Source organism: Scyliorhinus canicula, chromosome 6 (assembly GCF_902713615.1).
Source record: "Scyliorhinus canicula chromosome 6, sScyCan1.1, whole genome shotgun sequence".
NCBI classification, from domain to species: domain Eukaryota; kingdom Metazoa; phylum Chordata; class Chondrichthyes; order Carcharhiniformes; family Scyliorhinidae; genus Scyliorhinus; species Scyliorhinus canicula.
This window is the reverse complement of record NC_052151.1, coordinates 179,061,197-179,081,564: the sequence shown is the minus strand read 5'-3', so window position 1 is coordinate 179,081,564 and position 20,368 is coordinate 179,061,197. Positions and strand designations below refer to the sequence as shown.

General features: G+C 46.0%; 1 protein-coding gene across 17 annotated transcripts in view; it reads left to right on the top strand.

Moving 5' to 3' along the window:
* disc1 (DISC1 scaffold protein) overlaps window positions 1-20,368 on the top strand; it is a 201,561-nt gene that overhangs the window by 130,152 nt on the left and 51,041 nt on the right. For 9 of the 17 annotated variants that reach the window (XM_038800517.1, XM_038800516.1, XM_038800510.1 and 6 more), the window contains 2 exons: window positions 6,855-6,915; window positions 18,139-18,397. In XM_038800517.1, the coding sequence (XP_038656445.1) occupies window positions 6,855-6,915; window positions 18,139-18,397 (320 nt within the window). Of the gene's footprint in view, window positions 1-6,854; window positions 6,916-18,138; window positions 18,398-20,042; window positions 20,185-20,368 lie in introns of all 17 variants that reach the window. The other 8 variants (XR_005461041.1, XR_005461043.1, XR_005461042.1 and 5 more) reach the window with 3 other exon arrangements.

The window sequence follows — 20,368 nt, the reverse complement described above, 5'->3', positions numbered from 1 at the left end:
ATGCCCTTTTGTTTGGAGGTTTCTGGTGCCTCGATGTCTGGGCCTTGGTTCAAATGTGTCCATTCAGAGTCAAATGTTTCTATTGTGTGGGTGTTCAGGTCTGATTGCCTCATTAGTATGCAAAGCGTTTTGCCATTTGCACCTAACTAAGGTCTTCTCACCTGAGCCCAAACTGGTTTCTGCTACTTGCAGAATGCAAAATGCTCTCTTTGCAGACTGCTGTTTTGGCTAAACTGCCTTTTTCCCTGCAGTCTTAGCGCTTGGCTTACTTTGCAGCTCAGCGTCCATTTTAGGTGGCTACACTATCACCACTGGGCTGCTGGAGTGTTTCTTGGGCGGGGATGGGAGTGCCGCCGTGGCAAGGGCCTGGAGGGAGGTTCCTTTGCAGGAGGCCTCCTCCATGGAGGAAATTATGAACTGTATTTGTTCAATGCAGTCGGAGAAGGAATTGAGCCCGGACGGATTCCCTGTGGAATTTTGTAAACAGCTTGCAACTGTGTTGGGCCACACCTGTTGAATATGTTTAATGATTCTCTGTCCTGGGTTGGTGGCCACACTCGTGCAGGCATCAATCATCTTAATCTTGAAACAGGATCAAGACCCCAATGAGTGTGGGTCATATCTGTCAATTTCTCTGTTGAATGTTGATGCAAAGCTGTTGACAACTCATTTAGGTGGGTGCCTTCTGAGATTGTTTTAAGGACCGGCAGTTGCCGGCCAACATTAGACTTCTGAATGTGGTACTGTCGCCCTTGTTGGAGGTCGATCCAGATGTAATCATCTCCATGGAGGCAGAATAAGCATTTGACCAGGTGGAGTAGGGGTACATTTCTTTTGAGGCCTGGGTCGATTTGGCTTTGGACCTAAATTCATTACATGATTTAGGCTTTTGTACAGGGTCCCCACTGCGAGCGTTCACACCAATGCATGAAGTTCAAGGAACTTCCGATTGTATAGGGATATAAGGCAGGTATGTCCATCTTCCCCATTACTGTTTGCTTTTGTGATTGTGCCCATCGCCATCGCACATAGGCCGTCGGCTGAGCGGGAGGGTATAGAGAGGGTAGATAGGGAACATTGGGTATCCCTGTACGCAGATAATTTGTTGCTGTAAAGCACAGACATTCTCTCTAATGTGGGGAAGATAATGGAGGTGTTTAGAAAGTTTGGATGCTTCTCAAGGTATAGATTGAACGTGGGCAAGAGGGAGTTTTTTCTGGTAAACCCGCTGGGGAAGCGAGCTGATCTGGAGAGGCTTCCGTTTCGGCTGGCCAGCACTAGTTTTAGGTATATGGCAATACAGGTGGCTCACGATTGGACCTCATTACATAAGTTGAACCTGGCCAGTCTGGTAAAGGGGGTGAGGGCGAACTTGAAGAGATGGGATGCCCTCCCATTGTCCTTGGTGGGAAGGGTTCCCACAGTTAAGATAAAAATCTTCCAAGGGACTTGTTTGTGTTTCAATGTCTTCCAATCTTTCATAGTAGGGTCAACAAGTTAATTTTGACTTTGGTTTGGGCAGGAAAGACCATGTTCGGCAGGCGTTCCTGCAGAGAGATGGGCAGTCGGGGTGGGGGTGGTTAGCATTACCTAATTTGATGTATTATTGCTGGGCAGCAACATTGAGAAAGTGCAGGGGCGAATCGAGAACTGGGGTCAGTTTGGGGGCAGATCGAGGACGCTGCTTGTATAGATTAGAGTTTGAGGGCTCCTCTTCGTTCTCTCCGTCCAGGCAATCTGCAAGCCCCATCGTAACAGCTTTTCTGAGAATGTGGAATCGATTCAGACGGCCCTTTAAATTAGAGTCAATGTCTCTATTGTGCCGCTCTGTCGTAACTATCATTTGGGTGGCATGGTAGCACAGTGGTTAGCACTGTTGCTTCACAGCGCCAGGGACCTGGGTTTGATTCCCAGCTTGGGTCACTGTCTGTGCGGAGTCTGCACGTTCCCCCCTTGTCTGCATGGATTTCCTCTGGGCGCTCCGGATTCCTCCCACAAATCCCGAAAGATGTGCTTGTTAGGTGAATTGGACATTTTGAATTCTCCCTCTGTGACCCGAACAGGCGCCGGAATGTGGCGACAAGGGGATTTTAAAGGTAACTTAATTGCAGTGTTAATGTAAGCCTACTTGTGACACGGCTCAGATGGATTTATCGTATAAGATCTGGGGGGATGGGAGGCTGCAAGAGGTTTTGGGATTTATTTGCGGAGGTTAGGTTTGCTGGGCTGGAGGAGTTGGTGGAGAAGTTCCAACTCCCGGGAGGGAATATTTTTAGATATTTACAAGTTCAAAACTTTGTGCCAAACGAGCTCTCTTTGTTTCCTTGGTCGCCAGTGCCTTCTCTTCTGGATAAGGTGGTGTATTATGATGAGATAGGGGAAGGATATCAGATAAATATGGGCAGTTGATGGGAGTGGGAGATGACTTCACTGGAGGAAGTAAAGAGGAAATGGGAAGAAGAGTTGGGTTTGGCTTTGGAAGAGGGGGGAGATGTGGAGCAAGGCTCTGCATAGAGTCAATTTTACATCCTGGTGTGCAACACTGAGTTTGATTCGGTTTAACGTGGTACATTGGGCACTCGTGACCAGGGCATGTTTGAGTGGTTTCTTTCCTGGGGCAGAGTACAGATGTGAGTGTTGCTCAAGGGGGTAAATACGGACTAGTGGATGGGCTGGGGGCCCCAATTAAAGCGGTGGAGGTATTGGGGGGCCTAAAGGCCATGCAGTCGGGGAAAGCCCCGGGGCCGGATGGATACCCAGTAGAGTTTTTCAAGAAGTTCTCGAAGATAGTGGGACCGGCCTCGACTAGGGTCTTTAATGAGGCAAGGGACAGAGGGACCCTGCCGCCGCCGATGTCGCAAGCCACTATCTTGTTGATATTGAAGCGGGACAAGGACCCGGAATCCTGCGGGTCATACAGGCCAATCTCCCTAATCAATGCGGATGCCAAGCTCCTGGCAAAGGTCCTGCTGATTAGAATTGAGGACTGCGTACTGGAGGTGATCGGGGACGATCAGACAGGGTTTGTGAAAAGCAGGCAGCTGACAGCTAACTTGAGAAGATTGCTTAATGTGATCATGATGCCCCCGATGGGCAAGGAGGTGGAGGTAGTGGTGGCAATGGACGCTGAGAAGGCCTTCGACCGGGTGGAGTGGGGCTATTTGTGGGAGGTGCTTGGACGGTTTGGGTTCGGGGAGGGACTGGTGAATTGGGTCAGACTATTGTACCAGGCCCCAAAAGCTAGCGTTAGGACGGGTAATGTCAGATTATTTCAGACTACATCACGGGACCAGACAGGGGTGCCTACTCTCCCCGTTGCTGTTTGCGCTGGCCATAGAGCCATTGGCGATTGCGTAGAGCTGCGAAGGGGTGGAAGGGAATGACTCGGGGAGTAGAACATAGGGTCTCTCTCTATGTGGACGACCTGCTCCTGTACGTGTCGGACCCACTGGCCAGGATGGAAAATATACTGGAAACATTGAGGAAGTTCGGCCGGTTTTCAGGGTACAAATTAAATATGGCCAAGAGTGAGATAGAATATAGAACATAGAACAGTACAGCACAGAACAGGCCCTTCGGCCCTCGATGTTGTGCCGAGCAATGATCACCCTACTTAAACCCACGTAACCCGTATACCCGTAACCCAACAATCCCCCCATTAACCTTACACTACGGGCAATTTAGCATGGCCAATCCACCTAACCCGCACATCTTTGGACTGTGGGAGGAAACCGGAGCACCCGGAGGAAACCCACGCACACACGGGGAGGACGTGCAGACTCCACACAGACAGTGCCCAGCCGGGAATCGAACCTGGGACCCTGGAGCTGTGAAGCATTGATGCTAACCACCATGCTACCGTGAGGCCCCAATGTTTGTGTTGCAGGCAAGGAGCCAGGAGAATAGACTGAAGGAGCTGCCATTTAGGCTGGTTGAGGAAAGTTTCCGGTACTTGGGGATACAGGTGGCAAGAGACTGGGGCAGGTTGCACAAGTTAAATTTGACCAGAGTGGTGGAACAAATGAAGAGGGATGCACTCCCGTTGTCACTGGCGGGGAGGGTGCAGACTGTAAAGATGACAATCCTCCCTAGATTCCTGTTCATCTTCCAGTGCCTCCCGATCTTTATCTCATGGTCCTTCTTCAGAAGGACTAGCAAAATCATCATGAGCTTTGTCTGGGCGGGAAAATCTCCGCAGGTGAAGAAGGCGATGCTTGAAAGGAGCCGCAGCGAGGGAGGGCTGGCATTGCCGAGTCTGATCAACTACTACTGGGTGGCTAACATAGCCATGATAAGGATGTGGATGGTGGGTATGGGGTCTATTTGGGAGCGGGTGGAGGCGGCGTCGTGCAGGGGCACCAGTTTGGCAGCCCTGGTCGCGGCTCCCCTACCGCTGTCGCCGGCCAGGTACTCCACCAGCCGGTAGTGGGGGCGGCCCTGCGAATATGGGGCCAGTGGAGGAGGCATGTAGGGGAGGTGGGTGTGTCTGTCTGGGCTCCAATATGTAATAATCATCAATTTGCCCCCGGGAACTGGCAGGGGTGAGGAGGGTGGGCGATATGTTCCTGGAGGGCAGCTTTGCGAGTTTGCGGGGCTTGGAGGAGAAATTTGGGTTGGTAAGGGGTAATGACTTTAGGTACTTGCAGATGCGGGACTTTGTCCGCAACCTTCCCACGCCTCCCGCCAATAGGGATCCAAGACAGAATAGTCTCTAGAGGAGAAGGAGGAGAGGGTAGAGTCTCGGATATTTACAAGGTGCTCATGAAGGGGGAAGAGGAGGAACTGAAACTCAAATAGGAGGAGGAGCTTGGTGGGGAGATGGAGGACGGGCTGTGGGCAGAAGCCCTGAGTAGGGTAAACTCAACCGCATCATGTGCTAGGCTCTGCCTGATTCAAATTAAGGTCGTTCACCGGGCCCACATGACGGTAGCTTGGATGAGCAAATTCTATGGGGTAGAGGATAAGTGCGCTAGATGCGCGGGAGGACCAGCGAACCACGTTCACATGTTTTGGGCATGTCCTAAGCTTAGGGGGTACTGGGAGGGATTTGCGGGGATCATGTCCCGGGTGCTAAAAACAAGGGTGGTGATGAGTCCATGGGGTGGCAATTTTTGGGGTTTCGGAAGACCCGGGAGTCTAGGGCGAGAAAGTGGCCAATGTTTTGGCCTTTGCTTCCCTAATAGCCCGGCTGCGAATATTGCTGGCATGGAGGGACTCAAAACCCCCAAAGACCGAACTGTGGCTTTCGGACATGTCAACTTTTCTGGGTATGGAAAAAATTAAGTTTGCCTTGAGGGGATCTGTACTGGGGTTCGCCCGAAGGTGGCAATCATTCATCGACTTCTTCGCGGGAGAGTGAATGTCCGGGGGGGGGGGGGGGGGGGGGAAGGGAGATTAGAGTAGAGTAGGGGGGATAAATAGGCGGGTAGTGTCTATGGGAGAGGAGCGGGCTTGTGCAGTATGGTTTGATTGAAGTATTGATTTTACGTTGATGTTTGCACATTTTTGCTTTTTTTTTGTTATTTGTAACTTTACAATGCCGAAAAATACCTCAATAGAATTGTTTGTTTAAAAAAGAGGGTGTAAATACGGGAAAGGTGGGCTGGGTTGTATGAATCAGTTGGACCTTTTTGTATGTTATAAATTGAACATTTTCTGAATAAAAATATTTTAAAAAATAATGTGTCTACAAATAATACAGTAAACCAATTAAATGGGAACAAATGGAGACCAAAAGGACATACTCTTATGAATAGCTGAGGCCCAAGCACTGACACCTACAGGATCCCATTGATCACCACCTACCACTGAGAGAGACCCATTTATTCTTCCTCTGTTTCCTTTCGGTTAATTAATTCTCAATCCATGCCAGTATATTACCCTCAATCCCATGTGCTTTAATTTTGAACACTAATCTCTACTGTAGGAATTTATCAAAAGCTTTCTGAAAATCCAAATACTCCATATCCACAGGGTTCACCCTTATCTATTCTATTAGTTACATCTTCAAAAAACCCTAGTAGGATTGTCAAACATAATTTCCCTTTCATAAATCCATGTTGACTTTGTCTAATCCCATTGATATTTTCTAAATGTACTATTATTACATCCTTCATAATAGACTCTAGCATTTTCCCTACTAAATATGTTAGACTACTGGGTAATTCCCTGTTTTTACCCTCTCTCCTTTTTAAAATAGCAGGGTTATATTTGCCACCCTCCAATCTGCTGGGACTCTTCCAGTATCTACAGAATTTTGGAAGATGTCAACCAAGACATCCACTATTTCCATGGACACCCCCTTTAGCACCCTGGAATGTAGATTTCAGGCCCTGGGGATTTATCGGCTTTCAGTCCCATGAATCTCTCTACCTTATTAGTGATACTAATTTCATTCAATTCCTCCTTCTCACTGGACTCTTGGTTCCCAAGCGTTCCTGGGAAGTATTTGTGTCTTCCTGGTGATCCTGCTTGTGGAATTCCAAATATCATCAGAAACTGAGGCCCGGTTTCAAACCTGCCTCGGGCCTTGCTCTGTATGGATGTAGCTGCTCTTGCAATGCAAAGTTTGGGCCCAGAAATAGATCCCCGCTGATGTCTACCCCAATGTAATCAATAATTACATTACAAATTCTGCAAGAAGTGCAATTCTTTTTCTGGCTGAGTGGCAGTTAGATTGCCAAATATAGTGTGGCTTTTAACTTGTTATTGAAATGATCAACTTGCAGTTGAAAATTGGTTCTTAAAATTACCACAATGTCGAAGATAGCCAACATATACCAATGTTTGGTATTATTATGTTTACCCAAACAATTATTAGATATTGATGGTTCAGATCTTTCTTTCATTTGCAGAGAATAACCTAAAGGAAAATGTTTTTAAATATATGGAAGTCCTAGAAGACAAACTTCATAGGTAAGGCTTTCTGTTGGATAATTCAGTAACAGTTTGCAGCATTTGAGATTTTGATTTATGCACATCTTTATTCATCAATCCATAATTGTGCAACCTGCTCAACATTTCCACGTAACATTACCCCTTCATCGTTAATTGAGTGAACCTTCTCTGAAGTTCTTATAATGCTGTTGTATCCTTTCTCAAGTAAGGAGACCAAAACTGTGTACAGTAATCCAGATGCAGCCTAACCAATGCCCAAACAGCTGCAGTAAATATTCCCTAGTTTATTACTCAATTCCCCTTGCAATTAATGACAGTATTCCACTTGCCTTCAAAATCACTTGATATACCTGCATACTAATATATTGTAACACCCAGACCCCTCTACCATAGAGTTCTGTAGTCTCTGTCCATTCAAATAATATCCTACTTTTATAGTGTTCCTGCCAGAGTGGACAAGTTTACATTTTCCCACATTATATGCTTTCAGCCAAATTTTTCTATTCTCACTTAACCTAACAGAATCCCTTGTAGACTCTTGGGCACGATTTAATGGAACGGTTTTGAAGTGTGGTAGCTCAACCCAGCGAAACCCACCGGTATAAAATGTTAATTGGACCACTAAACGGGGACCCACGGGTTTCCCTCTGCAAATGACAGCCCCACTGGCTGATTCACTGAGACTGTGCTCACCATCCCCCAACTAATAAGAGAGAGTGGCACTTAAACCGCTCCTGCACATCCAACACCACGCAGCTTGCAGCCATGCCACCGAGGAGACCAGCCCCATGATTTGGCGGTGCAGTCCTGGCCAGACTGTTGGACACGGTCAAAATCAGTTGGGATGCCGGTGCTGCCTGGGAGGAAGTGGCAAAGGCCATCAGCTTGGGGAGCGTCATCAGGAAGACTGGAACACAGTGCCGTAAGACGGAGAATGATCGCCACTGGACTGCATTGGTGGGTTGCAGCGGCCCCCTGGCACTGGCCAGCCCAACACCGTTCCATGCCCTGGCCCGACCATATGCAACAGTGCCGCCGATGCTTCTCCCCCCCCCCCCCCCATGTTACCCATTTCTCCCTCCATTCTCCGCATCCCCCAACTCCCCCACCGAAACCCCTCCCAAACCTTGCAATGAATGACCCATACAGCTCACGATGCCCCCTCGTGACCCCGCAAGAGAAGTTGAGCCACAGCAAACGTGTCTGCGTGCATGGGATTAAATGTAGTCATTGGCACTCTCTGACATTACTGCTATTTGAGTGGGCACAATAGCTCGATGAACCCGATTCCAACCATGTCAATTGAATCCAAGCTAAACGATCTCAGCTAAAATAGAGTGCTCATCTTTGACATGTTTTCCCATTTACTGGCTGTTTTCTTCACTCCCACCGCCGCATGCCTCTCCATGTGTTTGCCTGCAATCTTTAATCTGTGCTGCCTTGCACGCCCCCCTCCTCCCCCTCGCACTGTTGCCCATGCACAACAAAGCAACCGCAAAGACGCTGCAATGGGTACTGCCTGCGATCCCTTCAAATCCGCTGAGCCGCTTCCTTGCATTGAGATTGGGATCTTTGCGAGCCCTGTGCTAACTTGTGTGAACTCACCTCCAAGTACCCCACGAAATTCAGGTCATTCGGTGCATGCCTTTTAAAAGCAATTGTAAATCACTTAATTCTTAAATCCCACCAACGTGGGATCTAAATCTGATGTGTGGAAATAGTTTTGGCATCTAGTCTCAGTAATGATATGGAAATTTATTACATTGAGTTCACGATTTTTGATGTCAGGAAACGCAGTCTGCCATTGACAGGGGAAGTACAATCCCGTCCTGGAATTATGCCACTGCGAAATGCACCTAGGGCCGTCTCATATTTTCCATTAACGCCACCGAAGGCGCCCACCCGTTCGGAAGAGAAAAACCCTGGCCATTGTTTTTATTTTGTAACATTTGTATTTTTAGATTTTAAAATTACTTGTCATTGTACTGTTTCTAATATGTTTTAATTCTCCACTTTGAAATGTAAGTCGAAGCATTTGTTTTTCCTCTGAACTATAAATATTTAGGCAGTTGAATTCTGCAGTAAACATTTAACGTGACAATATAATATGAAAGTACTAGCTTTGGATTACAATAGGAGATACCACATTGATTGCTTAAAAGGAAAATACAAATATTTTTCATTAACCAAGTGAAATGCATAATATACATCACTATTTCATATTATACAGTAGCGTGTTTTTGAACCTGCAAAGCAGCTTGCCGCAGCGCACCTTGGCTGATAAAAGCTGGGAGACTGTTCCCGGAATCTACCCATCTCACAACGCCTCGCGAGATCTAATGCGATCTCACCCGACCTTGCGATGTAATTCCTGCCCATTGTGCACAAGATGACCTTTTAGCAAATCTGCAAATTAGAATGAGACAGCTAGTCTCACTTCAATGTGATGATTCCCGAGGTGTGGGATCTTTCACCTTCGCCTCGGAGACCTCGGGGGAGCGTCATTCAGTACTGATCTCCAGAAATGGGGACCAGACGGAACGGCACTAGTGGCGGTCTCCCAGGGGATTGGAGGTCCCCAGGTGCATGTCCTTTGGGCAGAGTGGTACCCTGGCACTCAGTCTGGCACCCTGACAGACCTTTCGGGCATGAAGATGTGAAACATTTCTAAATAAAAAAGGTGGTAGATGTTTGGAAATGCAGTTGATGTCAGTTATTAATTTTAATTCTGAGATTGATGGATTTTTGTTAATCAGAGGATATTCAGGTATATGGGCAAAGGTAAGTATATAGAGTTAGGTCACATTGAATGAGCACAGTAAGACGTCTTACAACACCAGGTTAAAGTCCAACAGGTTTGTTTCAAACACTAGCTTTCGGAGCACTGCTCCTTCCTCAGGGTGGAGTGAGGAAGGAGCAGTGCTCTGAAAGCTAGTGTTTGAAACAAACCTGCTGGACTTTAACCTGGTGTTGTAAGACTTCTTACTGTGTTCACCCCAGTCCAACACTGGCATCTCCACAACATTGAATGAGGGAATAGACTCGAGATAAATAACCAACTCTTCATCCTTATGTTTGTGTTTAGCAATGCAAATAGTAGTGATTTGTTACTTGATTTACATTCTTAAAATGCATGATTCAATGAAAAACAACTGGATCATCTAATCTAAACAAACTAACTGAAGATCAGAACATTTTTATGTCCTAAAACAAAACAGTATGGGACCTCTCAACTCTTACCGTAATAACCACAAACATAGAAATATTTTGTATACACCTGAATTTTAATTTAGATTTCCTAATCTAAGTAAATTTTAACTGATTGTATCAAAGTTCTAGAGGGTATTTTGTAGAAAGCATTAATCAAATTAAGAAAAGATATTTTTTAAGAATGTTTAATGTGCAGGAAGGTCACATAATGGGAATACGAGAGTGGTTGCGTTTTCAGAGCTCCGGTTCTACTCATTATTTAACCTTTTTTTAAATCCATGTGGACATTTCTTTTATGTCTTGGTTTACCTCATTTTTTTTAACCATGTTTTGGGATTTGTTGGTCCTTGTTTTGGCACTATTGAGTCGAGACAAAATGCTTAAATCCTCATTGATCCATGGCGGTTGGAGGGAGTTGGGATGGGGCCTTGTCTTCAGTGACGAAGCTATTTTTGGGCGGTCTCCCACCCTAACAGTGTGGTGTATACCGACGAATGATGGCTGCTTACGATGATATTAATCTGTCGAATGTCTCTGATCTACGGTGCGTGTCATCAAACCCAAATTTCAAGAGTCGCAAGCCGTTTTTATGGAGGCATTGAAGGCGCACAAAGAGGTTCTTGTTGAAAAGTGAACAATGTCGATGAAGCACATTTAATCCTGTCTTCGAGGCTGGTGGTGGGATTGGCTTCCTGAACCCTGGTCCCGTGTTGTCCTTTTCCTAATGTCGGTAATGAGGGGTTTGTGATGACTGAGCCGACTGGGTCATTCTCCCCGCTGGAGCCTGAGTTGTTGACTGCCTGGGTTTGAGTGAGACCGCATGTTGGAAGCAATGAGGTTTTGTGCTTTGATCGTTGGAATCCGTGGAAGATCCTGAAGGTTACTCACCATTTTGATCCTGTTTTATCCTTGATTCTACTTTCTTTGTGCGCCAGTGAAGAAGTCTTTATCCTGATAACTGCCCCACATCTCAGTTCTTATCCTGGATTTTGAACCCTGACAATTATGTGTTGTCTGTTGATGTTGTGAATGTATTTGCTTGCAAGGAAGTTTGGGTGTGATGTCCTGCATCATTGGTTATCTTGATTTAATAAGTTTATATCATGTTGTGCTGAATGTTGAGTTCGGAGTTTTGTATTATTATCCTAATATGTCCTTTTTTTTGTTTTTTTTATAAATTTAGATTACCCAATTATTATTTTTTTCCCAAATAAGGGGCAATTTAGCGTGGCCAATCCACCTAACCTACATATCTTTTAGGTTGTGAGGGTGGAACCCACGCAGACACGGGCAGGGAAGAATGTGCAAATTCCACATGGACAGTGATCCAGGGCCAGGATTTGAACCCGGGTCCTCGGTGCCGTAGTCCCAGTTCTAACCACAGTGCCACCGTGCTGCCCCCATCCTAATATATCCTTGATGGGAGGATGAGCAGAGCCTGAGCAGTGGAAGATTCTGTAGGATTAGTTCTGTCCTCGCTATGTTCGAGGAACTGTGAGTTAGTCTCTTATTTTTGTTTGGTGCCTTTCCTTTTTCAGGCCCAGGCAGACGGTTTGTTGCCTTGTTGAGGACTTGCACATGCAGCTCCTCTTTAGGAGGGCACGACACAGTGGATAACACAGCTGCTTCACAGCTCCAGAGTCCAAGGTTCGATTCCCGGCTTGGGTCATGTCTGTGTGGAGTCTTCACGTTCTCCCCATGTCTGCGTGGGTTTCCTCCATGTGCTCCGGTTTGCTCCCACAGTCCAAAGTTGTGCATGTTAGGTGGATTGACCATGCTAAATTGCCCTTAGTGTCCAAAAAGGTTAGATGGGGTTACGGCGATAGGGTGGAGGTATGGGCTTAGGGAGGGTGATCTTTCCGTGGGCCAGTGCAGACTCGATAGGCCGAATGGCCTCTTTATGATTTTGATTTGACTTGATTTATTGTCACATGTACCGAAGTACAGTCAAAAGTATTTTTCTGCGGCCGAGGAAACGTACACCGTACGTACATAGTAGACAAAAAGAATAATCAACAGAGCACATTGACAAAGGTACATCGACAAGAGTGATTGGTTATAGTGTGGAACAAGTGGCCAAACAAAGCAAATGCATGAGCAAAAGCAGCATAGGGCGTTGTGAATAGTGTTCTCACAGGGAACAGATCAGTCCGAGGGGAGTCGTTGAGGAGTCTTGTAGCTGTGGGGAAGAAGCTGCTCCTGTGTCTGGATGTGCGGGTCTTCAGACTTCTGCCTGATGGAAGGGTCTGGAAGAAGGCGATGCCTGGATGGGAGGGGTCTCTGATAATGTTGCCTGCCTTCCTGAGGCAGCGGTAAGTGTATACAGAATCAATGTGGGGGTGGCAAGCTTGTGTGATGCATTGGGCTGAATTCACCACACTCTGCAGCTCTTGAGATCTTGGACTGAGCAGTTGCCATACTAAGCTGTGATACAGCCGGATAGGATGCTCTCTATGGTACATCTGTAGAAGTTTGTGAGAGTTGATGCAGACATACCGAATTTCTTTAGCTTCCGTAGGAGGTAGAGACATTGTTGGGCTTTCTTGACTGTTTCATCAACGTGAGTCGACTAGGACAGGCTGTTGGTGATGGTGACTCCCAGGAACTTAAAGCTATCGACCATCTCCACTTCAAAGCCATTGATGCAGATGGGAGTGTGTGTCGTGCTACGCTTCCTGAAGTCGATGATCAGTTCCTTGGTCTTTCCAACATTTAGAGAGAGGTTGTTTTCGGTACACCATGCAACCGTGATGTATCTCCCTTCTGTAGTTTGATTCGTCGTTGTTTGAGATACGGCCCACCACAGTCGTATCATCCGCAAGCTTCTAGATTGAGTTGGAGTTAAATTTTGCCACACAATCATGTGTGTATAGGGACTGCAGTAGAGGACTCAGCACACATTCTTGCGGGGCCCCGGTGTTGAGAACTGTTGTGGATGAGGTGCCGTTACCTATCCTGACAGATTGCTGTCTGTTGGTGAGGAAGTCAAGGATCCAGCTGCAGAGGGAGGGTCAAGTCCAAGATTGCAGAGTTTGGTTATTAATTTTGTTGGGAAAATGGTGTTGAAGGCAGAGCTGTAGTCTATGAACAGCAGTATTACGTGGGTGTCCTTGTTGTCAAGGTATTAGAGTGTTGATTGTAGAGCCACAGCGATAGCATCTGCAGTGGTGGTTGCGGTGATAGGCAAACTATAGTGGATCGAGGCCGCCTGGGAGGCTGGCATTGATCCTTATCATGACTAGCCGCTCAAAGTATTTAATGATAACGACGTCAAGGCCACCAGTCGGTAGTCGTTGAGGCAGGCTACCTTGTACTTCTTTGGTACTGGTATTATGGTGGTCTTCTTGAATGAGGTGGGGACCTCAGAGCGGAGGAGTGAGGTGTTGAAGATATCTGCGAATACACTTGCCAGCTGGTCTGCGCAAGCTCTGAGTGCTTGCCCAGGGACTCCATCGGGGCCCGTCGCTTTCCGCGGATTCACTTTCAAGAAGGCAGCTCTTACCTCTGAGTGTAATAGTGGGTATGGGTGTGTCCAGGGCTGTTGGGGCGGGTGGCACTGATGTACAGGCTGACTGCTCAAAGCAGCCATAGAACTTCTTCAGATCATTGGGTAGGGATGCTCCAGCTCCAGATATTCTGCCTGGCCTTACTTTGTGCATGGTAAATTCTATGTCTATGAATGAGTCAGTTGTTTCTCCTGATATGGGTCTCCATCTTTGACTGAAGGGCGTGATGGTAATCCTTGTGATAGTTCTCCTGAGTTTTTAATTGGTGACAGTGCTGGATTAAGTCAAGGTCGGCTCCGGGATCAGTGATCAGTATCCTGCTGCTCCTTGGATGGGATGGGTGTATCTTTTTAAGGGAGACCCTTGTTTGAGCTTTGAGGCTTGGTGGTGCCCGGTTCTCCCCTTGTCCCCCTGGAGTTATCTCATGACTGCCTGTTCCAGTCTGGGCCTGGAGATGAGTTTAATTTGTGCTGTGAGTATTAAGTCAATTTCCTCTTTAGTTTTGGGATTCTCAGTATCATGAAATCATAGAATTTACAGTGCAGAAGGAGGCCATTCTGCCCATCGAGTCTGCACTGGCCCTTGGAAAGAGCACCCTCCACCCTATCCCTGTACCCCAGTAACCCCAACCCAACCTCTTTTTTTTAAGACACTAAGGGCAGTTTGGCCTGGCCAATCCATCTAACCATTGTGCGCTGTACCTGTTGTACATTGTTACCGGTGGCTGTCTTTTTTGTTTTGTTTGATTGATGCGATTTCTGTAAAAATGCGAACCTCCAATAAAAATACTTTATGAATCAAAAACATTTTTAAAATGCACATCTTTGGACTGTGGAAGGAAACCGGAGCACCCGGAGGAAACCCACGCAGACACGGGGAGAACATGCACACTCCGCAGACAGTGACCCAAGCCGGGATTCGAACCTTGGACCCTGGCGCTGTGAAGCAACTGCCCTAGCTACTGTGCTGCCCCGTTATTTTTTTTCTTCCTCTGACATTTTGTTTTGTAGCTCTGGGGACAATGTAGGTTTGTGATGTTGCCTTTTGTGTTTCAGACGTGTCTTTTAACAGTAATGGGAATATATTAGTGATTTTGTCCCTGATTTATCTGGTCTTATTTGTTCCCATTCTTGCATTAACTATCATTGTGCGCTGGACCTGTTGTACCTTGTTACCGGTGTCTGTCTTTTTTGTTTTGTTTGATTGATGCGACTTCTGTAAAAATGCGAACCTCCAATAAAAAGACTTTATGAATCAAAAACATTTTAAAAATGCAACGTTTAAAATGTTGAATCCACGGTAAGCAGAACATTTAGATGATAAGTAGAAATTAACGAGTTTATTGCAATACAAATCCAAAACTCCTCCACTCCCATTAGGGTCTCCTTCCTTGACCTACATCCACGTTGCGATTTTTATACGAGTTTGGGCTCTCCTTGTTAAGGGGCAGCCCTGCCCTCTTAAAGTGGTTCATATTCCAGGGAGGTCATGGGAAACCGTATGGTCCTCATCCTGGGACTTCCATTGGGGTTATACCGTTCCTCCCTCCCAAGTCCAGAGCATCGTCCACATCCATGGGTAAGTGTGCTGGGTCTTTTGACTATTTCGCCTGTGGACAACTTTCAGGCGCAGACCATGCGGCGTCAGGAGGTGTATATCGGACCGAGGAGCGCCATTTACGTGATGCAAGTCTGGGTGGCGGCAGTGTCTTTGGCGTGGCCCTGAGTGCTGGCACAGGTGCCTCTGGCTGTGATAGAACATCCATATCGGTTTCTGCATTGGAGTGCCTCGTCCGGCATCTCGGTGTTCTCAGAAATGACCTCGGTTCCTCGATAACCATCGGAGCCGAGGACGGCGGCGAGGACGGTGGAGCTGGGATGTCCAAATCAGTGGCCTGTACGTCTGGAGTATCTGGCACGCGTCTTTGGAGGTTAGACACGCGGCCCTGTGTCCATATTCGGTAGGAAACTGGTCCCGTTTTTGCCAACATGATGCCCAGGATCCAAGCGATCTACGTCAAAATTCCCACTCGGGCGAACTTGCATAGTGGATTGCGGCGGCCTGTGTCCACCTCAGTTCGGACCTGGGCATGGTGGACTTTCCAGCCAATGTCTGGAAGGACAAGAGTCAAAAGCCCGCTTGGCCAACTCATTTGAAGCCAGATGGTATGGGGCGGTCTTCATGTGACAGATTCTGTTGGCAGACACATACAGCGCAAATTCTGCACTCGTAAATGACGTACCATTGACGGAGGCCTGCACCTCAGGTATGCTGTATGTGATGAAGATGTGCCATAGTTTCTCTATGGTGGCCTGGGCTATTGTTGCCTGCATCTTAAGGACCTCCATCCCCTTGGAGTGGGCATCGACGAGGATGAGGAATATTGCTCCTTAAAAGGGGTCCACAATGTCGATATGGAGGCGAGACTACCAGTAGAGTGGGGCTGCAGGAGGTGTGCCTGACACTGGACGCAGCACTGGACCACCTGCTTGATGTCGACATCAATGCCACCAAACATAGCTGCGAGCTAACATTTTCATCTTGGTCACGCCTGGGTGTCCGTTGTGGAGGTCGATCAGGAGTTCGGGAACTACCACACGGTTCCCCCAAAGGAGCATGCCGTCTTCTATGCTAAGCTCCTGCATCTTAGTGGTGTAGGCCTTCGGGTCCTGTGGTAAAACCTGGGTGTTGAGCCCCATATTGCACCATGTGGCAGACACGGGATAACGGAGAGTCAGTCTGGGTCCACCTGCTTCTTCATTGAAGGGCCAGAGAATGGTGAAGCGATGCCCATAAACATGCTGATGAAATTTCTTGACCCCGAACATGACTGCCAAACCCTCCTTCTGGATCTGTGCATATTGCTTCTCTTGAGTCAGACAACATTCATGAGGCGAAGGCGATGGGACGTTCAGAATTGTCATCCATGGTGTGGGCCAGCACAGCCCTGACCACGTACGGAGAGGCGACGCAGGCCAACAGGAGTTGCCGTGATGGATTGAAATGGGTTAGCAGTCTTGATGAGGAGAGCTGTTGTTCACCTTGGCGAAAGCTGCCTGCTGTTCTCGGGGCCCACTCCCAGTGTTTCCCCTTCTTTAACAGAGATTGGTGGGGGGCTAAAGAGTCGACCATGTTTGGGAGGATCTTGCCACAGTAATTGATCAGGCCCAGGAATGATCGGAGTTCTGTTAGGTCACCTGGTACGGAAGCTAGCCGAATTTCCTGTCCATTTTCTTCCACCATGTGTAAACCATGGTGGTCTCTTCTATAGCTGAGGCACGATACTCTGGCGATTTTGAAGACACATTTCTCCCACTGGAGGCAGATGCCGGCTTCCTCAAAATGCCTCAGTACCTTGGCCAGGTTTTGCAGGTGCTCCTGGTTGGATGAGCCTGTGAACAAGACGTCATCTAGATAGACTGCAACACGGGATAGGCTTTGCAGGATATTTTCCACTACATGCTGGAACATTGCGCACTTGCCGGAAACCTCAGAGGGCAGGTGGGTGTATTCATCTAGCCCCTGGTGCCTGTTCACAGTTACGAAGCGTCTGATCTCGGGACCCAGACCAACTGGTGGGGGGTGTCCCGGTGGTGGTGAGGGGGTGTCCAGGGGGGCACAATCTGGCAGGTTGGGTCCGCGCGCTGCCGGCGCCATGTTGTGCGCGCGACTGCTGCATGTTGTCGCTGCATGTATGCACATCCTAGGAACCGGCAATTCTTCAGCCGTTTATATCAGGAAGGCCGTGTGTATGGCTTCTAGCCCCTCACCGGTCGGAGCATTGTGCTGGGGCCTCACTGATTTTCTTTTTGTTGTAAAACCAGACACTTCCTCCAGACAGCCTCAAAATCAGAGAATCCAGCCCTTGTCTTGTTTCTGAGAGATTTAATTAGAAACTACATGGTTGCAAGTCAAAACAGTTGTTATAATCTTATGTCGGGGAGAAGCATTTTCAGTTCCAGCTTTTTGTCAATTTTATATTATGAAGCAATAATTTGAAGTGGATTTAATAGTAGGATTTTTAAAAATGTAGTTGAATTATTTTTTTATGTAACTAATTAAATGATCGCAAATATACTTTGAATAACAATTTAAACAGTATCATCTTAATTTCAACAAGTAGGTCATTTGTGGTGTAACTGGCAGCTCTAGGACGGCATGGTGGTTAGCACTTTCTGCCTCACAGCTCCAGGGACCTTGGTTCAATTCCGGCCTCGCTGTGTGGATTTTGTCCGTTCTACTCGTGTCTGCGTGGGTTTCTTCCCGCAGTTCAAAGATTTGCAGGTTAGTTGGATTGGCCATGCTAAATTGCCCCTTAATGTCCAGGGATGTGTAGGTTAGGTTGTGGAGTTACTGGAATAGGGCATGGGAGGACACATTGGTAGAGTACTCTTTCGAAGGGCCGGCGCAGTCTCAATAGGCCGAATGACCACCTTCTGCACCGTAGGGATTCTATGATTGTATCTATGATCTAAGTCTGTGACTCTGGCAGGATACCTCTAACCTCCCTTGACTCTTGTTTCAGTTATGGAAGCCAACTGCTTGAGAAAGTGTGGGAAGCAGACTTGGAGGCCTGTCAAATATATGTCAGAGGTTTACAGCTGAAAGAGGGGAATTATCATGCCACTGAAAGGGAAGAGTTTCAAGCAGATGAATATAATAAGGCCATAGAAGATGCATGTACAGAGGTGATGGTCATCAAGGACAGTGTCTTTCCAAGTAAACAAGATTGGTGTGCAAAGCGGTGTTCTTCTCTTCACCAAAAAGAAACTGATCCATCCGAGGTAACCATTATATTCTGCATTCTACATTTTGCATTTTGACACTGGTTACCAATGCAGTGCTTCTGTGGGAATATTTTTTCGCTGTTACTTAATGTATTTGTGAGATTTATATTTTTAAGCAGATAAAATAATCATTTTTAAAACAGAGAAAACCAATTAATGGTATTTTTAGTGTCACTTGTGCAGAAACAGCAGGGTAATCTACTATATTGGTACATTTGCTTTCTGTTTTGTTTTAAACCGTGAAATTTAGTTACATATATTCCAAAGATAACTATCATTATATTGCCTTGTATAGGTATAGTATTGGTATTTCAGAAACCTTTCCATTAAGGACAACAATTCAATTTTTAAGTGGAAAGAAGACATGGTTAGGTGATATATCCACATTGAAAGGGGTTGGTCTGTTTGCAAATTGAAACAAGACACTTACCACTAGCTTGACTTTGTGCTAAGCAACAATCTGCACAAAATGTTTCAATTTAGTCCAACTGAATGAAAAGCATCTCTGCTACATACAGGTAGAAGTGATAAAAAGATGTAGGAGTTAAGTTTGTGTGCATGTTGGAAAGTTGCATGGAAATAGAAATTGTATAGTGAAAGATGAAAATCCACATCTGAGCCAAAGGAAAATAGTCTGAAAATTAAATAGCTCGAATCAAAGACTAAAAACACAAATGTTGGAAATATGTAGTAGATCCTTCCCTAACTGCACAATTGATGTACCTACACCTCGAGGACTGCAGTGGTTCAAGGCGGCAACTCACCACCACCTTCTACTTGGGATGGGCAAGAAATGCTGGCCTAACTAGCAACACCCACATCCCATAAATGATTTTAAAAAAAATTAGTAGCATCTGTAAACAGCTTAACCTGTAATCTGTAAATGTTTGGGTATATAACCTTCAGCAGAACTCGGAAGGAATATATAAAATCAATTTAGTAGAATTTAAATAAAGAAGATCCAAGCATAAATGAAACAAAAATATTAGTATTCACTCCCAGATATTATTATTTGTATGAGAGAGTTCTGGGAAGCAGAAATTTAGGAAAACATCATGAAGAGTAAATGGAGAGGGCCAAAATGGTTGCAATGTAGAATTCACTAAAGTTTCTGCAAGTTCTTTCCTTGGTCTACATTTTCATAGTAATAGAGTTGCGCATATTTTAAAGGAGGAATAAGAGGTAACATTCGACTAATGTTCTAAAACCAGTATCTAAAAAATCCTCTTCCTATAATGATTTGCATATGCCCTGAACTTTTCATTCGGCCATATAATCATTGAACATGATAACAGTACATTTAAACAAAGCCACATAGAATATTAATTTGTATAAAGATTGAATCCTACTGTCAACTGAAACCAATTTCATATATTTTTAGTAAACTTTCAAGGTGCTAACTTTGCAACGCTAAATACTTCTGGGTTCATATGGTGTTTTAGAAAAATTAAACTCATTGTTACGCTATAATAGGTTGTATGCTATGTTTGACAACAGTTATTTATCTTCCTTCTGCTGACTTAACTAATAGCCTTCCTCATATTGCATACTATTGCATGCCAATTTTCAATTTAGATTCTGCATGGAGATCAGCAGCTTTGTAACTGAACCTGATTTTGACTCTTCTTTCCAACATATTTAGTAGTTCGTGGCAAATACCTGAAGCTTACTTTTTAATTTCCTGACCTCTTTCTATGCCCTGCATGCTGTGCAGTGCTCCTTTATGTCTCTATGAAGGAGAGGTTGACCTTCCCAGTAACCTACTAGATTCCAAGTCAGTGAAGGTGAGAAACGGCAAAAGGTAACTACTGCCACCTAGTATTTCTGTAGTAACCAGTTAGGTGCTGTGTCAAGCTTTAAAATAGACATTGAATGTAATATCTTTCATATGTGAATATACATTTTTATTACTTTATAAATTCTCATGAATATATCTCCAATCCAGTACTTCCAGTGGGGAAACCATGC